At 33.8% G+C, this 24530-nt stretch overlaps 2 protein-coding genes across 8 annotated transcripts in view; one reads left to right on the top strand and one right to left on the bottom strand.

Annotated features, from left to right (window-relative positions):
* The first annotated feature begins 482 nt into the window (after window positions 1-482).
* LOC111289261 (light-harvesting complex-like protein 3 isotype 2, chloroplastic) lies at window positions 483-2510 on the top strand. The gene is made up of 3 exons (XM_022880151.2): window positions 483-998; window positions 1685-1822; window positions 1922-2510. Exons 1-3 carry the CDS (start codon window positions 626-628, stop codon window positions 2164-2166), a joined length of 756 nt encoding a protein of 251 aa, XP_022735886.2. The 5' UTR covers window positions 483-625; the 3' UTR covers window positions 2167-2510.
* Window positions 2511-3164: 654 nt separating this feature from the next.
* Window positions 3165-24530, bottom strand: part of LOC111289259 (tRNA/rRNA methyltransferase (SpoU) family protein) — a 28947-nt gene continuing 7581 nt past the window's right edge. For 3 of the 7 annotated variants that reach the window (XM_022880142.2, XM_089767574.1, XM_022880148.2), the window contains 27 exons: window positions 22003-22084; window positions 20734-21020; window positions 20502-20615; window positions 19439-19683; window positions 18604-18855; window positions 18347-18502; window positions 17906-18043; window positions 17554-17796; window positions 16501-16628; window positions 15930-16053; window positions 10737-10898; window positions 10432-10579; window positions 10197-10297; window positions 9630-9791; window positions 9084-9131; window positions 8631-8738; window positions 7772-7846; window positions 7319-7369; window positions 6691-6834; window positions 6468-6598; window positions 6002-6089; window positions 5459-5518; window positions 5142-5394; window positions 4785-4936; window positions 4566-4636; window positions 3858-4014; window positions 3165-3576 (listed from right to left, as the gene is read on the bottom strand). In XM_022880142.2, coding sequence (XP_022735877.2) covers window positions 3415-3576; window positions 3858-4014; window positions 4566-4636; window positions 4785-4936; window positions 5142-5394; window positions 5459-5518; window positions 6002-6089; window positions 6468-6598; window positions 6691-6834; window positions 7319-7369; window positions 7772-7846; window positions 8631-8738; window positions 9084-9131; window positions 9630-9791; window positions 10197-10297; window positions 10432-10579; window positions 10737-10898; window positions 15930-16053; window positions 16501-16628; window positions 17554-17796; window positions 17906-18043; window positions 18347-18502; window positions 18604-18855; window positions 19439-19683; window positions 20502-20615; window positions 20734-21020; window positions 22003-22084 — 3842 coding nt within the window. In that variant the 3' untranslated portion in view covers window positions 3165-3414. The remainder of the gene's footprint in view (window positions 3577-3857; window positions 4015-4565; window positions 4637-4784; window positions 4937-5141; window positions 5395-5458; window positions 5519-6001; window positions 6090-6467; window positions 6599-6690; window positions 6835-7318; window positions 7370-7771; window positions 7847-8630; window positions 8739-9083; window positions 9132-9629; window positions 9792-10196; window positions 10298-10431; window positions 10580-10736; window positions 10899-15929; window positions 16054-16500; window positions 16629-17553; window positions 17797-17905; window positions 18044-18346; window positions 18503-18603; window positions 18856-19438; window positions 19684-20501; window positions 20616-20733; window positions 21021-22002; window positions 22085-24530) is intronic. The other 4 variants (XM_022880143.2, XM_022880144.2, XM_022880147.2 and 1 more) reach the window with 4 other exon arrangements.

The following is a 24530-nucleotide window of genomic DNA, read 5'->3' as shown; positions in this document are numbered from 1 at the left end:
TAGTCATATTCAAACCTACTTTCTAATGCTGTTGCATGAATGTAACATTTATCATTCACCTATTTGATGTGATATTAATAGAGAAAAATAAATAAACAAGCATAAACTCCTAACATCTATGATTTTTCCATATGCTTATGCTATTGGTATAAGTAAATGGAAAATATTAGTATCTATCTAAATAGGAAAAAAATGGTTTTCAAATTCAGCATTCATTATTACTCAAATTAAAGAATATGAAAACACATGATAATAACTTTACAAGCCTATTTCTTTTTATTTTAGATTGATTTTTTTAAGGGCAAGAGGTGCCTATTTCTGCCAAAATGGGCAAGGCTATGATCTTATCTTATAATGTAAGAACCGAGAAGTTTAACTGTAAAATAAGCATCAGCCACACACCCCCCCCCCCCCCCCCCTTCCCGCCGCCCCCCCAAAAAAAAAAAAACTTCCCAACTTCATTTAATGTTAAAGTCAAAAGATGGATAGCTGACAGCCTCGAACACCCCATCCACCTCCAAACAAACGAAACTCAGCCTTGAACCGAAACTGAAAAGAAACAAAAGCTCATCACTATATCATATCATAAAAAACTCAAACCTCAAGAAACAAAAAACACAAATCAATGTCCATATCCATGGCCTCGTTTTCTCCTCCTCCAACATCCTTCTCTGTCAAACCCCATTTCACCCACAAATCCACTCTTTTTCTTCCTCTCAAGAGACCCTTTCTTTTCGTTTCCACTCCCAAGGTTTTACCAGACAATGGAGCTGGAGGTTCAGCTTCAGTTGCAGCTGTTGAAGACCCAAAACCCAAGCAGCCAGACCCAGTACTTGAAGAGGCCGTGGAGGGGTCTTCTGGGCCTAAAGGCGCTGCTACGAGCTCAGAAGTTGAGGTTTTGGGCAAGTTTGAGGATCCTAGGTGGATTGGAGGAACTTGGGACTTGAAACAGTTTCAGAAACATGGAAGCACTGACTGGGATGCTGTTATTGATGCTGGTAAGATTTTCTTTCTGAAAATTTCGTTGGTAATTTCTAATTTAATTGGTTCTTGACAGTTTATTAATTCCATTTTCACGGAGGAAGTAACCATTTCTTGTTTTCTGCCCAAGAAAACACAATAGTATAATAACGTTGCAATTCTTGTGAATTTTCTTGTGAATTATGGTGGTGGAGTTCCCAAATAATTAACTGATTGCAGATGGATGAAATGGTTGATTATTGATTCAAAAACAGATCCCCTGAAAGGCCATATTTTCTCAAAGTTCTGAAAAGTAGTTGTTAAGAGTTCTCAATAGTATGAGAAAGAACTGTAGTTTCTGAATGGTAGTTGTTAGAACTATTGCTAGTATGAGAAAGAATGGTAGTTCAAAGTGTTACTGAGAAAAGCCATAAGTGGATCTGTACTCAGATAACATCTAAACAGAAAAGGATGTTCCTGTGGAGTCCCGTGAAAATTCCTGATGTTCACTAAATTTATATATTAGCTTCGTGAATGAAATTAATTAGGGAAAAAACAGGTATAGGTTATTAGTGTCAGCCCCTTATATCTTATTTCTGCTTGATTTCAAGGAAGGTGGATCCATTGAGGCATATATATGCTATATTTGACATTCTAATCTAATATTTCCTGTTGATTCTGTGAATCCTTTGTTTGTAACAAACTTCCTTGAACACCTTCTCAGAGGTCAGACGGAGAAAATGGCTCCAGGATAATCCTGAAACTACCAGTAATGATAACCCTGTAGTGTTTGACACTTCAATTATACCTTGGTGGGCATGGATGAAGAGGTTCCATCTACCTGAAGCTGAATTGGTGAATGGTTTGTGAGAATCTATATTATTCTCTTTCTTGACAGATTAATCTTTGACACAGTGGCTTGTTTAACCTTAATTCATTGGTATGAGTTTTTTTTATGCAGGCCGTGCGGCAATGATAGGGTTCTTCATGGCATATCTGGTTGATAGCTTGACTGGAGTAGGTCTGGTTGACCAAATGGGCAACTTCTTTTGCAAGACCCTATTGTTTGTAGCTGTTGTGGGAGTGCTTTTAATCAGGAAAAATGAGGATTTTGATAACATCAAGAAGCTGATTGAAGAGACAACCTTTTATGACAAGCAATGGCAAGCAACCTGGCAGGATGACACGAATTCCAAGAATAACTAGTTGGATTGCAGTTTTTTTGTCCATTTGTTCTTCCCACATAGATCATTGAACGTTCTGCAGCATATTGCAAGGTCACATTAGTGCAAATGCAGAACTTCTAATGATGAGTAATAGATAAAAACTATGCTAAAAGAGTAGGGAAGATATGTAACCTCCAATGCCTAATGAAACTATGTTATAAACCAGCTAATGTGCTACGGTAGGGGGGAGGTGTAAGCTCCAATGCCCAACAAAGCATGTTATAAATGCACAACTAGCCATTAAGCTAGAGAGTAGGGTGGGAAAATGAATTGGTTAGTAATAGTAAAATATATGAGAAAGGCATAAGAGAACCGGTTCAGTTACGGTGATGTATTGCTTATGTACGAAATGTACTCGAGACTCAAGGAAGAAATATCCCAAACCGTCTATAAATTGTAGGAAAGATGGTTGATGGGATGCAAACTAGTTTCATGCAATGGAACACAACCATACATGTATCTGTTATTTTCAAACCACCTTGATCATGCTGGCGTACATTCTCTCTGGCATTAGAGCATAAACTGCATAGGCAGGTACGAGAAAAATCTAGAAATCATGGTAAAGATGAATTAGTCCTAACAACAAAAGAAAAAGAGATAATTCTGATAAGGGGAAAAAACCCAATGGCAATTCAAACTCAATTAAAAGTGAAAAGATGTGGATATTCATCATGCCAATATCCCAGTTTAATCAAGGAGATCAACAATTATCGTTTTTAATACAAGATCATTTCATGCGAGTTTCAGCTGAACAACACCAAGTCTGATCTCTTCAAGTGCCAGTGTAGTGAATTAAGAGAGCAAACATTCACGCAAATATGATAATCAAAATAGTCATATGGTTCCGGAAATCTGGAAGGCTCCTGTTGATGTTAATCAACCAAATGCATCCCTGACCTAGACTTGATTCAAAAACAAATACATGAGACTTGATAATTTCACGTACATAACCTGCTTTCTTCAGCTGAAATGCTAAAATCAAGAAGAATGAGAGGTCCATGGCCATAACACCCAAAAATAGTACATAATCAAATTACAATCAAATACAACAAAAAAAAAATACAATTGGCCGACTAATAGAAGCTGAAGATATTTGGTAAAATATGCTCTTCATTTAAAAAGAGCTATTCAATGGAAAGGATAAAGATATCGAAGACTGCTGATGTCAACTATATAATGGCAAGTAGAGTTGCAAGTTATAAATTATATCCTCAAGCGTAGTGAACTATTATAATCGTTGCTGTCGAGTATACTCCCAAAGAGCAATGGCTCCACTGACATGTACATTAAGTGATCGTACAACCCCCAACTGAGGAATCTCGATGCAAGCATCCAACATATGGATTATGTCCACAGGTATACCCTCTTTTTCACGCCCCAGAACCAAGACCTAGCAAAATAATAAAACGGGGAGTTTTGCTTAAATTCCCTCAGCATCAATTAAAGTCACTAGTAAATTTTTTAGTAAATGGAGAGCTGATGTAAACTCAAAATGCAAGCATAAAGGTCCACATGGAAATGTTGAAATAACACCTGGACTATGGTTAAAATATTAAACTTTCTTAATATTTTATCAGTCTAGAGAAACATAATTCAAAGCAAGCATTAAGAAAGGAAAAAATAATTAATAGCAAATTGCTAAATTAATTTGTGCTTTAAAGGACAACTTACAGTCTTTTTGGGATAGATATACTGATCAAGAGGTACACTGTTTGCAGTTTGCTCTAATCCCAAGATTGAGAAACCTTCACGCTTCTTTTTCTCCAAGAATTGTTTCACACTATTTACTGGCACTTCTATGATAGGAACCCACTTCTCTGCTGTCACACTGCAGAGCACAAATAATGTGAGCGATTGATAGCCGAAGTTAAAATCAATATATTTTTAAAAATACTTGCATATGGTCCAATGGTCTTAAAACACTAAATAGCACAATGGAATCAAATTATGGAAACCAAAGTTTCCAGCAGAAGACAAGTTGATCTATCTGATTCCGTAATAAATCTGACAAACAAAAGGCCATTCAAACATTAAGGTCTGATATTAGAACCACCTCAGAATCATGGAACCATACTTTTATTCAAGCTCTGACAGGCAAAACTGAAGCTTTCAATTAAAGGTATAGGAAAATCATGTGTTATATGCACTCTAAAACTTTGAATCCAATCCCATGCTCCTGCTTTATAATCATGAATTCCAAAATTATGATACATTAAAATCTATAATGTTTTACAAAGAGCAGATTGTAACGCTAGTGCCTGAAGAACCCAACCATTCACCTAACGTGAAGCAGCCTCTTTTTAGTCTTATATGATAAAAGCCAAGCAAATATGGGTTATATAAAGAGTTACAGAACAAATGACAGTTATCTATCAAAACCTGATGAGTTGAAACTGTTTGTCATGTACTATTTTTGCATCTGCAACAGCTAATCCCAATGCTTTAAAAACCTGAAAGGAACAACAATTGGGTGTGTTTGCATGAGCAGAAGGCATGCTAAATAAATGCCAATACTAACATCTAAATAAGAAGACATATTAAATAAGAATTAAGCCACTAAGCATTTAGAAATATAACTTAATAACCAGCATAACATACCTCACAAGTACGTGCCAGTCCAGCAAGGTTGGGTGTACGATCGAGCAATGATGCTACTAGGATAATATGCTGTCGGTTTCCTCTAATCCTTTCCATAGCCAAGCTTCTAGACTTTAACAATTGATCAAGAAGATCATCTTCATTTTCCATTTCTGCTTTTGCACATTATTATTGACGCAATAGAGCAATTAAAACATTTGTTTATCAAAAGAAGAAAGGGATAGAAGGGGTAAAAACTCAAACATCATCAGTTCTATTGCAATGCAGCCCAAAACATGCAATTTCACGAATACAGTGTCAACAAACTGTTAAGAACTTTAACCTTCAAATAATTTACTTCTAAAAGTTAATACATACCTAGAAATTGCATGTACATTTCTCCCTTGCCCAGTAATGAACTGGAATCCATGTCCTGCTTCTCATGCTTAGGGAAAGTAATCTTTTTCTGGAAGTCCAAATGAGCATCTTTCGGCAACTCAGTAAACAATTTCTCTTCACAAGCAGTAGACTGTTTCTCAATTGATCCAGGACTTTCACCCATATTTAGACTCTCATTCTTGATTGTCACTGTATCCTTTGCCATTGAACATCTCAGATCTTCCCTCACATCCTGCAGTAACAGAAAATTAGATCAACCAAGCATGAAAAAGCAATAGAAGCTTACAACTGCTTACATTTAGAAAGGTGAGCACTTGATCCATGAGGGATGTTGGAACACATTCAAACTCCAATTCCTGCATTTTTTACCATACAAGGAAAAGGGGAGTAAAAAGAAAAAGAGAAAAAAAAAAAAAAGGTATTCTGAGAAGCAAAACTGTAATGAAAGAATACACGCCTCCTCATATTAACTTTTTGAGCTCACAGCTCACAATCAACATGCAACAAGTAATTTTGCAACCCTGATTATTCCCATAAAAACTCCTAATTTCAGGAAGAAAATGACTGTCAACAGGTTAAGTTAATTACAGAGCCACAGTAATTTGCAAACCCTCACGAAAGAAAGAAATTTCTTCCACCAATAGCATTTTATCCAATGAACATCAATCATAATCTACTTTATCAATTGGATCAAGAGAGAAAAAAAAAAGGCATTTATCTGCTGGATAATTCATTCATTAAAAAAAATTTTCAGAAAGCCCAACTTGGAATTGAGAAACTAACTCTTCATTTTCCAAAAATTTCAAAAGTTAGCCAGCTGCATTTATGAAATCCCATACCTCTACCCGGCTAACAAAAATTCCAGCAGGTGCAACAGAGGTTTTTGGATTATAAGCATCAAGATAACCTTCCATAGAAGCTCGCAAGCTGAGAGGCAACCAAATCAACATGTCAAGGGCAGTTTAAACATTAAATATATAACTTGGCAGCAGCATGTAATGCAGACATCTAAAGTATTGCACTGCAATCTCATACATCCAATATTGTTGCACTTTCTAATCACTAAACTTTATTAAAGGCTACCATCTCTCTTTCTGTACTAATACCATCCATCTATTTATTTAACCTTGTCAAATGGCCAGAGAAATGGTAAAAATTTAATGATGGTCATTAACTTAACATTTAACATTGCAAATGAAATTTAATTGACAAAACTTCTGGAAGCAGCTTTTTCATTGTGCAAAGTTCTTAGAATCGCAAAGTTGCCAAATGTATGATACAGGAAAATGTAGATAAATAACATACCGCATGCAATCAGAGTTCTTTGCCAGGTATAATTTCAAATCCTCAAAGCACCTTTTTTCCAAAGGTACAGTTTCAGAGCTTCTAGGATTCATGGGAGGAAAAATTTTGCAAAATACTTGGTGTAACAAAATCTGCAAAAGAATTTCAAAAATGAAAAATGCTTTAACAAGCAAAGACAATCAAAATTTAGAATGTGGCACTCATCAACTTCCATGAAACTGACCTGTGTAAAGCCACGTAAGCTATGATGATGTGAGGTTAACAATGGAAGTATGGGAGGAAGTAGATCATCTAAATGCCTGAATTGAATCTCTTTAGAAGCATGGAGGATCACATTAGCTGCTATGAACACATAGGAAGAAAGCGCCTGCATTTGATGCATAAAGCTTAATACAGTATGCATACAGCAGCAGTACTAAATTTGCATACACCACAAAAATCCAGAATGTAAATAAGTGAAAGAAATAGTTAATATTTCCCACCTACAATAAGTATCACTGCATCTAACTAGACTAGGAAAATTGTTTAAAGGCTTAGCTGTGTGCACGTGCATGTGTCCCTGTGTGTGCATTTGTGAAAGAGGTAGATGCTTTTCTATCTGTATATATAGTATAGAACATGCTGCATATAATCTGTAATCACTCAAGCCATATAAATCATTCTTCATAGATACTAAGCCATCAAGATTGTATGGTAAATTTCCCAAGATTCTCGAAAAGCAATGACTAAAAAGGGTTTCTAAATATGGGATGAAAGTTGTTGCAACTTCAAACAATTAGAACTTGTGAAATCTACACTCTGAACAAAACTTTAAGCAGAGGAAGCTCAGTTATTCTTATTGCAATATTTACCTGAAGTCTCATGTCATAATCTTGTAATATGGGAACCAATTGCTCTGAAACCTGCGATATAATTATAAGAATCAATAAAACCAGCTGAATGACTCAGCAATACCTATTAAGTTAATAGAAGCCAGGAACATTTTGTCAGTTCCATTCTTTGTCAAGTAATAAAGATTCAAAGATGACTTAGAAAAATGTGGCTATTCCTTCTATATAGCAATAGCATCATTCAAGCTTTTAGCAAATGATGTCATACCAAAATAGTTAAAATTCTTAAGAGGCCTCTTTTTGTGAATGTGTGTGGACAGGCTTGTTTTGCTCCCACTTTAACAGATATTTGACACCTCAGTCATGTAGAATTTTGGAGCATGTGTGTTTCTCCACACATCCCATGCATGAAGTTTAAGCTTTCTTTGTAAACAAATTGAAGATGTGTCCCTTGTAATAAAGAAAATGCATTACCAAATATGGAAACTTCAAGTAAATATTAATTAAAAATGTTTCCAAGTACTGGCGAACAGAGGGTAAGTTGTTTCTCTGCAAAAGAGACATGAGAAGCAAATCAGTGAAGATCAACAAAACTATAAAATAAAATAAAAACCATTGAACTACAAAGATTCTATTAATATAGTTATGCTTGAACATTTTTACGCAATCCAAAGTCAAATAATTAAAGACCATTCAGGCACATTGAGTTAAAATTGTCACTAAACTCTACAAACTCTGACAATGGCAAGTATGAGTCAGTATGTAGCAAGCTGTACTCACAGAACATTTATTCTAGGTAGTAAAAAAAATCATGTATATGTGTTCACAAGGTTGTGAGTAAAACAGTAAATGCCCGTTGCTTAGAAAAGTCGAACGAAAAGAAATCACATATAAAGCAGACAATTAAATTATCAATATAACATTTCCCATTAATCCCTTGGTCAAACCAACTAAATCACATCATCAGATCTGTAGAATCAAAAATTAGACAGTAAGTACACATACTAGTGACATGATGCAAAACAAGAAGCATTCATGTGTAAACATGGCATAATTTATGGAAAAACCTAACAGCAACCTGTCAGCACCAAATAGAAGCACTCTGCCATTTGAAAGTAGGGGAAACTAAAAATTCTGAATACACACATGGAGCAGACGTTCAGAAACAATTATTTGAGGAAAGCTTTCATGAAATTTCTATCAAAACCAGAAAATTACCTGATTCTCTCCAAAACAACTTGCTGAACTCATCATATTATGAAACTTCAGATCACATTGCAAACAATACACGACCGAACTATTAGATTTTTCTAAAGAAGCAGCAGTTACTTACATAGAGAGCTATGTTCAAGCAATGTATGACTTCTCCAACTATGTCATCATCAACAAATTGTGACAGAACACATATCATCTGCCAAGCACGTATTTTTCGCCTATGGATCTGTTTAAAAATGACAGGACAGATAATAACCATTGTAATAAAGCTTAAAAGATCGAAATAGGAACCTACACTTAAACGTATGACAAACATTTGAACAAATACAACATTTAATCATTTGCAACTTTTCATTATTTAAATGTAACAAAATTTCAATACATATATCCTCATACTTCATGCATCATCAACAGAAAACTCCTAGAATGACGGAGAACCAAACTACAGTTAAAAATTCCTTCATTCAATGTTTTACATCTTATTGCACTACGTTTACTTCACTTATTATTCTCAATTTCAGTTGGTGAAAAAACCAAAACGAAGGAAAATAAACAGAAAAGTATCAGTTACCGCGCTGTATTTCTTATACAACTCTTTTGCAAGATCCTTATCATTTACCTGCATCATAAATGAATGCCATGAAAACTAGAACCCAAAAATTTGATGCGGAAATTTTGCTATTATCAACGAATACATAACAGCACAATGTACTTTCTTTTCATGCAAGTTGGATGTAAATGGTTAAATAAATAATGCAGCGAATTTAACCATGATTGTAGACATGCTCCCTAAGCTCAGGAGGGTGATAACATGATTATTGGAAAAAAAAATTATTATTTTGTGATAGGATTCTACAAACATACACTACACTTCTCTTAAGAACAACCTTATAAATTAGTCACAAGACTCATGCAAGAATAAATTGTAAAACATAAGCCTACTTCCTCCTTTGGCAACTTCGTTTCACATTGTCAACAAACTCAGTTTACTCTAACAAGAACCTATTAATTGTCTAATAAGAGGCTACAGACTTATGTTAATTAGCTAGTTGAACATATTAACTTCATTGACAATGTGGAATAACAATCAATTGATGTTGATAAAAAAGAACAATACCACAGAATCCAGAAGCTCTAGCAGAAAGAATTTTCCAGATTCAAAGGCTGCCTGGCAATCTTCATTTCCACTTGGTGATCCCACCTTATTAGTCAAGTCAGCCAGCTTGTAAAAGAGATTTGCTACAGACACACGTGCATACAACTCTGTGTTGATAAATGCCTATAAAGAGAAGTTGATATATTCAATAACTCAAAGAAAGCAATGGAAATGAAGAAAACCACCACAAGAAAAATTTTACTAAATGCCCAGTAGCATGCAATCCATATATGCCCACCAAACCTATGGAAAGTCTAGACATAAAGTTCCTCCAAGATGATCAAACAGTTAGAGAATATTAAATAATTTCAGAGTATAATCTCCAGAAAGAGCATAGAAATTTTACAAAATCAAATGTGTTTCTTTTAAACGTATTTAGAAACCCTAATACATAAGATAATAAATAAAGATATTGCAAAACAAAACATTATGTTTGGGCCAAAGGGCAATATTTAATTTTTTTTTATAAGTATCATGAAAACTATTGAATTTTATGGACACAATGAGACAATAAATTGAAGAGGTTACTTCAGTCAATTCAGAGTCTGGGATTTTGGCCAATAATGTAACTTCACTTTTTGCACCATGGTTTTCAGTTAACTCAGCTTCAAAATCCTCATCAAAAGCAACTGGAGGAGAAAATTTCAGATTCATACATTATTTTTATGTATAAGGCAAGTTAAATAAAAAACATTATGTACCAAAAAAAGAAAATAATAAATAACATGAATGACCCAGAAAGTGGACAAGCATGAGACAATACCAGAGCCATAGAGTGTTAGCAGCTTCAGTTCTTTTATGTAGTATTTTATGGTCCTTGGATTTGAGAGCCAGAGCCCTGTCAAATGTAAAGCTGCAAGACGAATCGTCCGGGGACTTTTTGTGCCCTCCTCCAGAAGCTTTTCAACAAACTGCACCATTGATGTAAAGACAAAGATGATATAGTCCTATAGAACCACCACATACAAAGACAAAGCATGTGCACAATAAACACCCCCTTACGCTCACTCACACCAACATCCGTACATTCATGCAAACACGCAAACACAAAAGAGAGAAACCACACACCCATTTCAGGGGCCCAGGTTCATTATCAGTAACATGCATGTCCCCATCACTGAACAAGGAAGGATGCAAGACAGAAGATAAAAGTGCTGCAATATGTGCAACCCTCCGCTTGTTGCAGCTGGCATGCAATATCCAAGAGGAACGAACCAAGCGCCAAATCATCTACATCAAGTCATGAGACAATATGTGAATTAGCTTCTTCCGATCAAACAAACATATTATGAGACTGAGATGGTAAAAGGCAAATGTTTTGGAAGAATTGATACTCCTCAGTAGCCCTACACATTCTTATTTTCTTAGCATTTACAGTAAGATGTTTAAATTTATGAATACAAGGCATACAAAAAAAAAAAGTGGCAATATCAAAATGCAATTTACAAAGAGAAAAATAAAGAAAATATCAGTGAAGATTACAAACGACAGACACAAGTGATAATATCTTCAGAAATTGAAAACAAAAAAGAAAAGGCTGATAATACTTAGAGTTTAGCATTTGATTATATGCTTGAGGAATCAATTCTGCATGCTAAATTAGTGGAAGCAAATTCCATTATTCAAAAGGCGCATACCCTAAAATAAAATTACTCCCCTTTAACAAATGAAAATAAAAATAATGCACACAAAAAAGAAAAATGATGGAAAGAACACAGATGAATGTCATACATTGAGGCATAGCATGACTCTGTCTACTAGTCATCTCTGACACGCACACAGATTACTAAAACCATGATCTTCCTCACAAAATATCAAATTAATTTTGAAGCCACCTTTGCTAACAAAAATAATATTTTAGTGTTTATAAATTCAAGGCAGGGGAATTTTGTCTAGAATTTGTATCTGTGGAAAGCTAATCTTCATTATTACTTGGATTAGTTGACTTTATCTATTTTAGTTAAGTCTCTTTTTTTTTTAGAATAAGGTGTGATTTGAGTAATTACACCAAATCCATTAGATATTTTCCTATCATGTGTAGAGATTAAATTTCTCCTTGATTAGCCGTTTTAATAAATGGAAATCTTGGGTTTTAAGGCTGAGAATATCCAATTTTTAGCCTATATATTTTCATGCAATTCTAGTATTGTAATAGAAAAATATAAAAGGATAAAATAGTTTTATTCTAGAGATTTCCTCATGATATTAGAACGCGATCTGAACCTTTGAAAATTTTCACTTGGAGTCCAGCATGGCAGCGGAAAGGAGAGCCCGGTGTGGGAGGTTACCTCTAACCCCAGAGCTAGCATTATTGGAATAGGTTCTTTAGCACAAAATGGTAATTTTTTAAGTGCCTTGAGTGTAAAACTAGAGAAGTCAAATTCATGGATTGTGGATTCAAGAGCTTCAAACCGTATGACCGGGGATGCATTTGTATTCAGTAAATACAACCCATGTCATAAAAACTTCACATTTCGAATTGCTGATGGGTCACTTTCAAAAGTGGCCGGTACAAGTTCTGTTATTATTTCCAAAGAGATAGCACTTGATTCTATTTTGTTTGTCCCAAATCTAAGTTGCTATCTACTATCTATAAGCAAACTTACAAGAGACCTTAAGTATGTTACTAAATTTCTTCGAAATATGAGTGAATTTCAAGATTTAGACTCGGGGAAGATGATTGGTAATGCTAAGATGTGTGCAGGACTCTATATCCTAAGAGCTAATGATTTTGAAAAAGAATATCAGAAGACCTCTTGTGTGGTTTTATCTTCCAATACTAATAAAGATAGTACTATCATGTTGTGGCACTATTGGTTAGGTCATCCAAACTTTTTGTACCTTAAAAGGTTGTTTCCCTTATTATTGAATAAAAATCCTAACAACTTTCAATGAGAAGTTTGCCAACTATCGAAACATTCTCATGCCACATATCCTAATCAACCTCACAAATCATCCCATCCTTTTTTAATGATACACAACGACATTTGGGGTCCCTCCAGCGTAAATAGCATCACTGATTCTAAATGGTTTGTCACAGTTATTGATGATCACATCACGGTAACTTGGGTATTCCTTATGAAGGAAAAATCAGAAGTGGACCAGCTATTCCAAAACTTCAACAATATGATCTAAACTCGATTTAAAACCAAAATCCAAGTGTTGAGAACTAACAATGGGAAAGAATACTACAATTCAATCCTTGGATCATATCTAATGAAGCATGGTATAATTCATCAAAGCTCGTATTGATACTCATCAGTACAATGGCATTGCTGAAAGAAAAAATTGACATTTGTTGGAAGTTGCAAGATCCCTCATGATGGCTAGCTATGTACCTAAGCATTTTTGGGGTGAGGCTGTTCTTACCGCTACATATCTTACAAACAAAATGCCTTCTCGAGTCCTGAAATTTCAAAGCCCTTGCCAATCCCTTCTCAGTTCCTATCCTCACCTTCAAATCATCTTGTCTATTCCCATTAAAGTGTTTGGATGCACTGCATTTGTTCTTACCAGCCAACAAAACCAAAGTAAATTAGATCCCAAATCCATCAAATGCATATTTCTTGGATACTCCCAGAATAAAAAAGGATACAAGTGTTACTCAATAGTAACAAAGAAATTCTGCCATACCATGAATGTTACCTTTTTTTAAAATCAACCTTACTTTCCCAAAATTGCTATTCAGGGGGAGAATCAAATCACACGAGAATATTAGCTTTGGGAAGATCCTATTACCGAACCACCAAACACTTCTCCAACTCCTTTCAAGTCCAAAACATTTAACCCAATCCTCCAAGCCCGAAGTCCACACAAGGGAAAACAAACAAAGAATTGATTGTCTATTCAGGAAGACATAAAACTCAGAAGGATCTAGGAGAATGTACACCTTCAAAGCAAAGCCAAGAATTTGAACTGATTCTAGAGATATTTGAAACCAACACAGGTAAGACTTTTGCTGTATCTGATTCAATTGAATCAATTGAATCTTTTGATGATCTTGATCATCCGATTGCTTTAAAGAAAGGTATGAGATCATATAATCAACACCCAACCTATAATGTGGTTTCTTATGAAAGTTTATCACCTAGTTGTCGGGCTTTTGTTACCACACTAAACAATATGCGAATTCCCAATAATATTCATGAAGCAATCATGCAACCAAAATGGAAGATGGCTGTTTTGGAAGAAATCAGGGCCCTAGAAAAGAACAAAACATGGGAGATTTCAGAATTACCTAAAGGGAAAAATCCAGTTGGGTGTAAATGGATTTTTACTGTCAAGCACAAAGTAGTTGGAAGTATTAACAGATTCAAAGCTCACCTTGTTGCAAAAAGATTTACTCAATTTTATGGTGTTGACTATGAGGAGACATTTGCTTTAGTTGCTAAACTTAATTCAATCTGAGTGTTATTATCATTGGCAGCAAATCTAGATTGGTCACTTCACCAAATAGATGTCAAAAATGCATTTCTTAATGGCGACCTAGAAGAAGTTTACATGAAAATCCCTCCAAGATTCAAAAACCCAGACAATTCTGGCAAGGTATGTAAACTTCAAAAGTCTTTATATGGACTCAAACAATCCCCATGTGCATGGTTTGATAGACTAACAAAAGTGGTAAAGAAGTATGGTTTTTCACAATGCTAGACCGATCACACCATGTTTGTCGAATATTCACATGAAGAAAAAATAGCCATTCTTATTGTCTATGTGGATGACATTATTCTTACTGGAGATTGTGGAAGAAATTAGCAACCTAAAGAACCTCCTAGCCAAAGAATTTGAAATCAAAGATTTGGGACACCTCAAATATTTTCTTGGCATGGAGATAGCTTGCTCAGGGAATGACATCTCTGTTTCACAACGTAAGTATGTCCTAGATGTACTAGGAAACTAGAATGCTTGGATACAAACCTACTAACAACCCTATGGACACAATGAATAAGGTAGGAATGGAAGGAAGTCCACCAACAGATAAGGGCAGATATCAAAGACTAGTTGGGAAATTCATCTACCACTCTCATACAAGTCCAGATATCAGTTTTTCGGTTGGCATGGTAAGTAGATTCATGAACAACCCAACCGAGCAACACTTTAGGGCTATGTGTCGAATCTTACAGTACCTAAAAAAGAGTCCTGGCAAAGGGTTATTTTTTAAGAAGACATCACGCCGAAATGTTGAAATTTACACTAATACTGTTTGCGCTGGATCTATTACTGACCAAAGATCAACTATTGGTTATTGTACCTATGTGTGAGAAAATTTGGTTACTTGGCGAAGCAAGAAGCAATCTGTGGTGGTTAGAAGTAGTGCGGAAGCTGAGTTTAAAGCTATGTCTCATGGCATATGTGAGAGAATTTAGCTAGAAAGGTTGCTAGGGAAGTTAAAGGTCTCTACAAAAGAATCCATGAAGATATTCTGCGAAAACAAAGTTGCCATAAGTATAGCAAAGAATCCTGTTAATCATGATGGGACTAAACATGTAGAGATTGATTTTCCCTTCATCATAGAGAAGATAGAAGAAGGAATTGTTAGATTAGTTTATACTCCCACATTGCTCCAAATTGTAGACATACTCACTAAAGCTTTCTCTCGAAACAATTTCGAGAATCTGAAGTCCAAGTTGGGCATGGTTGACATCTACCACCTAGCTTGAAATGGAGTGTAGAAATCTAATCTTCATTATTCCTCAATTAGTTGACTTTATCTATTTTAGTCAAGTCTCTTATTTTTAGAATAAGGAGTGATTTGGGTAATTACACCAAATCCATTAGATATTTTCCTATTATGTGTAGAGAGTAAATTTCTCCTTTAATTAGCTATTTTAATGCATGAAAATCTTGGGTTTTAAGGCTGAGAATATCCAGTCTTTAGCCTATATATTTTCATGCAATTCTAGTATTGTAATAGAAAAATATTGAAGAATAAAATAGTTTTATTCTAGAGATTTCTTCAGTAACATTCTCCTCTATTATCACTTCAAGATAAAACCACTCCCTGCCTCTGTAGCCCATTGAAAGACCTCGGTAATGAATAATCATGTTCCACGATAGTGTAACTGGGTGTTCAACCTGCCTGAAATAAGCCCATGCAAATAAATAGCTTTACACGCATAAAAAGTGCAAGAATGATAACCAAATTAAAATCTCAATCTTAATATTTCAAAATAGTGTAGACATAGCACCATCCCAATCAATCGTGACTGTTGCACCACACTATGCACAAGGTTACCTCAAAATGCACAGACAAAAATTCACCTGAGAATCTACACCAGTGCATCTGGAACCAACCGAAGATAATCTTCCTGAAGCAAATAGCACCAAGGCCAATCTGATAGATCTCAACATGGGTAAAACAGAACCCTCCCCAGCATTCTCAAGACTGCAAGGTTATTTAAGAAGAAATAAAAAAAATAAAAGAGTCTCCATTTTAGCATCTTATCCATGGAGGAAAAAAAAAGAAGTGAAGAGAACTAGACAACCTGAAACAAGAACTGCTAAATGACTCACCTTCAGATTTAACAAATATTTGAAACATCCAATCCCATATATAACATGTAAAAAATAAAGCAATATGTGTCCAAGTGCATGTTGTGCAAATAAATGTTTATATAGAAGCACATTTTGGTTACTACAAATATGCTGGTACAATATATGTGTTTATACAGGTGTAAGCATCTGAATAATCCCAGAGTAAAAAGATCCAAACTATAAATTTAGCAGTCTAACCAAAACTAGCATAATTGGCAACAAAATACTGCAAGATATTCAACATGCAACCAACTTCTAGCATGAGCAATGACAGAATTAAGGTCAGTAAGTTTCTTACCTCTCAACAATCTCAGTAAAAATGTGTCTAACAACAGAATCTGAGAAGAAAAGGTTGCCATACTCCAGTTGAAGCTTACTCTCAAAAGCATAGTAAGGAATAGAGAGTAGAGATTCTAAGCAAACCCACTGAATCAATCACAAAACACTTAGTATTCAGATTTATGAATTTGTTACTACTAATAATGAACTTGAATATGTATTAGTTAAAAGCTGAAAGAAAAACACCCTCTCAGACAAACTTCACACCTCCGGCCAAAAAAAAAAAAAACTCATTGTATGAAACCTTTATATGCGAGTAGAAAATTTTACCTCTCAAAACCTTAAAATTAATACTTTCTAGTATTTTAGAAATAAAAATTTTACCAAACTCGTTTTCCAAGAATATTTGAATTGGAAAATTTTATCCTCTATAAAAATTCAAATTAAAAGTATAGAACAGCTCATTATAGACAAATATAGTTTCAAATAAGAATCTTAAAAGTAGTGCGAAAAGAATTTTTCTTTTAATCATGATTTTGTATTGGCCACAATAGTAAATGTTTGAATACTACACTATACAGAAGCAAGGATAATAAAATGTGTAAAACTTAAAAATTCATCTGAACTGGAACTTAGTGATTGGCTGACATTAGAATTCAAAACTTATACTAATGCAAGTTGAACTCTCCATTACGCTATGAAAATAAATGCATTAAGAAGCATATCTCTTTTACTAATTTCAACATAAATATTTAAAGATTTTCATGCAATATATATATATATATATTTACAAAAGGCAAAACTAGAAAAAGAACATGAATTTGAAAAATATTATAGATATACACACAGACATTTTAAGTTATTATCTATGCACATTTAAGGCAAAATTAGAAGGGAAAAAGAATATGAATTTAAAAAATATTATAGATACACAAAGAAAAAAAAAAGTTATTATCTATGTCATCGAATTTCTGGATTCCATCAGGATCAACATTATGACTGCAAATGAGTTTAAACACCAAACTAAATGAAAAAGAATAAAGCAAAGTTAAATTTAACAAATAAGTATTACCTTCCAATTAAGCAAAACTGCACGCCTAGTGCGTGCCATGAATCCAACGGCAAGAAGATCATTGATATTATGAAGAAAAGAAAGAACAAAGGAATCTAACCAAGGTTCAACTTCTATTGCAGGTAGCAATGACTTGCAACTTTCCCTGAAAAGGCCCAAAGTTTTAGGACAGAATGCAGAGACAAGTGCTTTCAGAGCAGGAGCTAATGCTTCATATGCAGCAAGACATACTTCAGCTTCAGTCTGATTTGAGGTACTCATAGTCAGTGATATGTTAGAACAAATTATTAAAAATGAAAATAAAATGTAAAAAAAATGGTCATATTTTGCAAAAGAATAACCAAAAACTTACCTCAGAGTTACAAGTTGGAGATGCAATAGTGTTACAGAAGAATTTCCACACAAAAGTTAAAGCAGAATTTAATAGAATGCCACTTCTAAGTTGTGCACACCAGGCATAGATACATGCAACAGCTTTAACGGAGATTGTCTGTTCATACATATGAAATTGAAACAAATTAGGCCTTCTACTTCAATAAAAAAAAGGAATAGACAACAATAAAAGAAGATATTTATAAATGAGAAATGGACAGCGAGAGCAATTAATGAGCACATAATGCAATCATTTCAAAAGGTTTCTATGAAAAGCCTAGGAAGGATTCATCTAGTGAATTGAATGATCTTTTTTGGGGTGAAAGGGGGTGAGGCACATTAATGTGCTTGACAACAAAAGCTTAAAAATAGTTCTTACGAAGAAATCAATTAATGAAACTAATAATAGAATGGAACATACAGCTTGTAATACAGCAGTTGTCAAAGAATTTGATAATCGTCGTTGACTAGGACCTCCAAGTTTTCCCCTCACAGAACTAGGCAGAATCTTGTCCTCCATGTCAGAACTAGATGAAAATATGGAACAAGAGGAGTTGGCAAAGGACACGACTTCCTCCTACATGCCAAACAAAACATCTATGTACAGCTCTTTTGTTTAAAAAAAAATATTATATGCAATGCTCATCATTTGATAAAAACTTAAGAAGGCACAAATACCAATATAAGCAGTAAAGGATCAGTGAACATCTTGTAAATGTTTGAAGCTTCAGCATTACTTAATTGCTCCCCTGTCTCCAGCAGGCCACCTGTTTCAGATTTGGCTTGAATTTTGACACCACGTTTAGAAGTTCTGCTTTGCATCATCTGGATCTCTTGAATCAAGCCCAATATGAGGGTAAGAAACTTCACAGGTATCCACTCTGAATGTTTATTTTGTTTACAAATATTTGTTCCATGATTTTGTATAAACTGTACAATCCAACATAAATAAAATGTCAAACTCCTGGTGGGCAAAACGAACAAATGATATTTCAAAAAGAATGCCAGCATCAACATATAAACTAAAATCAAAACCGATACCTATGCAAATCAGTCAACCTGCAGAACATTTTTCATGGAAAACAGAAGTGATGAAGCTCTTCAACTAGACAAAATGCAGCAACTAAGATTTCAGATGTTCAACAAAGCACAGACATTATGGAAGAGAATAACACCAACATCCTAACAGGATAAGATAGATGAAAAGAATGAGAACCAACAAAGGACCAAGATAGACAATAAATTAGAGCTTTTTTTTTTTTCAATTTGATATCCAAACATTCATTTTCCATACAATAAAAGACATATCATATTAGAGTACACGAGTATTCGTGCTTGCAATTTAAAACTTTGATATGAAAGAGTATAACCAATAATATCTAAGTAAAAATGTGATTAAATTTTTTTTCAGTTGCATTCTATAAACTAAAATTTATACCAACCAACAAAGAAAGAAGAATAAAAAGTAAAAGCAAAAAAATTGAGCATATAAAGGGTGAAGTTGAAGGCAAACCATTACTAAAGGTACTAATTGATGTTCTTCCTTGATAACGAGAAAGAGTACTCTTGCCCATCTTCTCACTTCAAGTTCCCATGCATCCAAGTCTTCATCATCGAAATTTTGAACCAAATAGTGATGAATAATGAACCTTTCTGGAAAGTCATTGAGACTCTCCAAAAGCTTCATCTGGATACCACCACAATGAGCAGTGTGATGGTTCTGCAAAAGCCAGTCTTGTACTCTTACACGTAGAGAACCTAAAGAGATGGAGAAATCTTATACATAAAAAAAATAAAGAAAGAAGCTCCTCCTTGAAGACAGTAGACAAGCAAATGTAAGTTACAAAACAAATTCATGGAATAAGGATTTAGGAAGATCCATAAGAAGGTAATATGAGATGAAGAAAAAATCTGGATCCTAAGTTAACAAGTAAAACAAGCAATAAAATTTAAAACAAAATTCAATAGTTTAGGGATAACTCTGACTAAGCATATTTTAAGAATCTTCTCCACATAATCTATCATGGCAAAATAAGAAATTTCGATAATCAATCTCATCCACTGCTGATGCTTTTCTCAAAAAATGGCACCAAGGGTGTCCCATCAGGCTTAAAAATCCTCTGAAACCGGTTGTCTCCATGCTAAAAGCTTGCTACAGAACACCAAAAGTGTTCACTACATAATGCAACAATCATTTCCTTGATAAAGACCTCTTGAAAGTAGTACGTTTGTAAACTCTAATCTCTCAACTCCAGTGAAGAAAAAACATATTTTCACTCAGGCAAAGGAAAGTTGAAACAAGTGAAAAAGTAAAAAACTAAGTGAGTGATTACAAAGTTCAATAACTAAATAAAGCTTTCAGCTCCATTTGGCATATAAAAATCAATCAACTCAACTATATCTTACCTTAAGATCTAAAACAAACAAATTTGAGAAACAACATAAATCATACTTAATTTGTGTGGCAAAATGTCATTAAGGATGGACAGATGCACCAGCAACAAGAAAAAGATAGCCATAAGGAAACACATGAAGGAACAAGCAAATAGAAGAGTAAGCCATAATGTTTTTCCTACCACCATAATCAGTAACTTCCTGTGGCATTGTAGAAATGAAGTGCAAAAGAATGTCAAGAGGAACATCACTTGCAGGCACCAATGAAGAAGCAGCCTCAAGTACTTTTTCACAGACTGACAATTATAGAAAAAAGGTGTCACAAGGATTCTGTTACAACCTTCAATGGTTGCATAGTACATATGCAACTATAAAATAATTCATCAAAATCTAACCAGATTAGTGATTAGTGACCTCGAAAACGGTAATTAGGATTGAAATGTTGTTTGCTGCTCTCTAGAACATATCTAAGAACATTAAGCAACTCTGTCCCATCATCATGCAAAAAACTCTCCAAAGAATATTCCTGTTGGACCTTATCAACAAGACCATCTTCACAAGATTTTGAGTTATTATTGTTGTATTTGCACACCCCAAAAGCAGATGCAGCGATACATTCTGCAAGACCCATCAATCCAGCTCTACTAAAAGACTTCCTTTTGGCGAGGGATGCTAAGCTGTTTACAAAGATAATCCTTTCCCTGTAACAATAATATATCAGACTTAAAAACTTAAAAACTTCCAAACAGAACAGTAATTGTCCATCTATCAGTTTAAACATTTCTACTGCTCCAGAGGTTAAATACTCTCTTTCATTTGTGTATACCAGCAATGATAGGCATGCAAGTGCAGCTGTGGTGCCCCACTAATAAAAATTGTTATAAAGCTTATTCACGTAGAGAAAATGTAGGATTACTGGAGCCCAAAGGTCGAAGAAAGGGAAATAACTTGTTAAATCATATGAGCATCAAACATAACAGTAATTGTCCAATCTATCAGCTTAGAAAGTTTCCACTGCTTAAGAAATTCAAATCTTTCTCTTTCATTTGTGCATACATTCGATCATGGGTATGCATGTACACCCATGGCAGTCCACTAACAAACATTGTTTTAGGGTATTTACAAGAGAATGTCTAATCAGTTTCAATATGAAGCTAAGTGATCTAAAGTTTCAAAATCTTTAATCAATTTCAACCCAAACAATTATTTAGGGTTTGTGAAAAGGACCTAAAATTCAACCAAATAGAACATAAAAAGTAATAAGAAAAAAGAGACGGGAAGAATGAATTTTTAAAAGCTGCAATAAGGAGTTTAAAGAAATATAGTTTTTTCAGCTACCATATATGTCTAAGAAACGTCCTAAAAGAGTCAAAATGACCACATAAGAGTATCCAGAAGCCATTACTTCAACAATCATAAGAAGATTCATAAGAGTGTCCAGCATAAAGGTAAAGGTCTGAGTAAAAGGGTTTGAGTGGCAGAGCTCACCAAGAAGATTCATAATTTTACCAACTACTCTGCACCGCCTATTCCCAACTAAATGCATGTAAGTGACAACATTACTGAGAATGAAAAAAGAATAAATATACATAAAACTTTCTTGCAAAGTTAACTCAGTTTTATAGTTTTCTACAAGTTGCGTTCCAATATATAAACAAAATTCATCAAGATATAAATGCATACCTTGCATCCAGGTAACTAGAATATTGTTGCAAAAATTGAGCTGCTCCGTCAATCATTTTTGAAGAGTAAACTCCTTTAACACCTAAAAAATTGAGCAAAAGAACAATTAAGTGAAATATTTATCTTAGCTCACAAGATTCAAAGCAGTATTAAGCTGTCAAAATAGTGGTAGTAAACCAACAGCTGCACTAATTAATGTAGAGAGTGAGATTACAATTAATAAAGCATGAACCAACTCAAATATTATTACATGAAAATTTTATATAAAAGCATCTTACTTAGTGGCTAAAGATAAAATAGAAATAGAAAGGGAGAAGAAAAGGAAAGGCAGACACCATTTATGAAGATGCTCAACCTAAGTCAGTTCCAAATGTACATAATCAGTCAGTTAACACAACTTGAGGCTTTGGAAACTTGGATTGAAACATATGAGGAAGTTTATAAAAAAATGTATTTTGCATTTGATTGCACGCGAATGATTTGAGCTTGAACATAAAGAGAAAAAAAGAATAAAAATAATGGGGATTTGTTTGTGTATTGAAGTCACAAACAGGAATTTAAATTGCGGTTGCGGTCGTGTTTTTGGTCACGTCACGTTTATCACGATTGCGGACATAACGAAGGCTATTGCGGTCATCACAATTACTGTGGTCGTGAAATTTTTTTTAATTTCGCATAATATACTATAAAATATTGTAATTATAATTATAATTATAAACACTCTTATTTTATGATTTTTAAAATAGTTTATGATATCACATATCTTTTATTTACTTGATTTTTAAATGTAATAATCTATTAAATATTTATTATTTTATGATTTTGAAATGCAGTAATTTATTGAGTATTTTAATTTTTTACACATTAATTAATTTAAAATTGTTATCATAAATTATTTTTAAATTATTATACAAGGGATTGAACTTTCAATTTTTATTTAAGTACACAATAATAATAATAATAATCAAAATTAATCTAATACTAGAAAAATTAACAATACAAATACCAAAACAAAATATCATTAATAAAATTCATATATAAAAGATAAAATAATAAATAATAAATCAATATATAATCATTTAACTTTAATTAATTTTCATTTAAGTTATGCAAAAAATTTATCACCTCAATTTTTATCTAATTTCTCCAAAATTTCTCTATCTATCTTATATTAATTCTTAAATTTATTTAATTTTAAACTTTCCTACCATAAAATTTAACCTTTAAAATTTCCTATAAACAAAATTTTTCCTAAAAAAAAAATTTCACATGAACAAAACCCATGGTCCCTACCCTAGAACTAAAATTTTGGTTTTATTCCCCTCTAATCACTCTCCTCTCTTGCCATCTCTCCTTTTTGTTTTCTTCAGTCTCATTCTCACACTCTCATTCATCTCAACCTCTTACTTCTCATTAGTTTTTGTGGGAAAACATTTATTTACAACTGGTTGTAATCTTGTAATCTGTATATTTATATTTATATATCTAGAATTAAGTATTTGTATCCCTAGAATTAAAGAAGATTTAGTTTCTTAGTTTAAATCCTAGTTAGTTGTATATAAACCTAAGATTCTTGTATAATTAAAAATGAGCAGTTTTTCAATATACATTCAGTTTTTTCTCTTAGTTTTTCACACAGTTTCATTTCTTAATTTTTTTCACATGGTATCAGCGCTTTAGGCTCTTCTTGGGAAGCAAAATTTTCAGCCTTCATTGCTGATTTTTTTAGGCCTTCATTGCCGAATCCTGTTTAGGCCTTCATTGCCGAACCCTTTCAAAGAAAGATATCATTATCACCCAATTTGAGGAAATGTTAACTGAAAAAATCACTGGAGTACTACAGATATCTCACAAACAAAGAGTGTTCAACAGGGAAGAGATTGAAAAGCTGAGAAACTTATTGAAAATCCTTGAAAAGCCTACTATAGTATGTTCTTTGGGTAAAGTTTCTAGTTCAGGTAAAACTTTCGGTTCTCATGGATTAAATGTCTCGGCTAAGCCTATTACGAGTTCTTGGATCATTGACTCAGGAGCCACAGACCACATGACACATTCCCCACAAAAGTTTAATACATATAACCTGTGTCCTAGTAATAAGAAAATTGTTGTTGCTGATGGTTCACTTACCACAGTGGCAGGATTAGGAGATGTTCAAGTTAATTCCTCGTTTGTTCTAAAAAATGTTCTTCATGTTCCTGGATTGTCTACTAATCTGATATCTATACAAAAACTTACCAGAGATATGAATTGCAAAGTAACTTTTTATCCTTCTTATTGTGAATTTCAGGACCAGAGTTCGGAGAAGATGATTGGACTTGCTAAAGAGAAGGATAAACTATACTATCTTGAGACATCAAATAACACAAGTAGTATCAAAAATAGTTTATCTTTGTCATTTCTTTCTGAAAAATCTTCCAATAAAGACAAAATCTGGCTTTATCATTTTCGTCTTGGACATCCTTCTTTTGGAACCTTGAGAAACATGTTTCCTTCTTTGTTCAAAGAATTAAATGTTGAGGATTTTCATT

The sequence above is a fragment of the Durio zibethinus genome, chromosome 11 (assembly GCF_047325235.1).
Source record: "Durio zibethinus cultivar Kanyao isolate XHJ-2024 chromosome 11, ASM4732523v1, whole genome shotgun sequence".
Lineage (NCBI taxonomy): Eukaryota > Viridiplantae > Streptophyta > Magnoliopsida > Malvales > Malvaceae > Durio > Durio zibethinus.
Note: the sequence above shows the minus strand (reverse complement) of the source record. Positions and strands in the feature narration are given on the sequence as shown.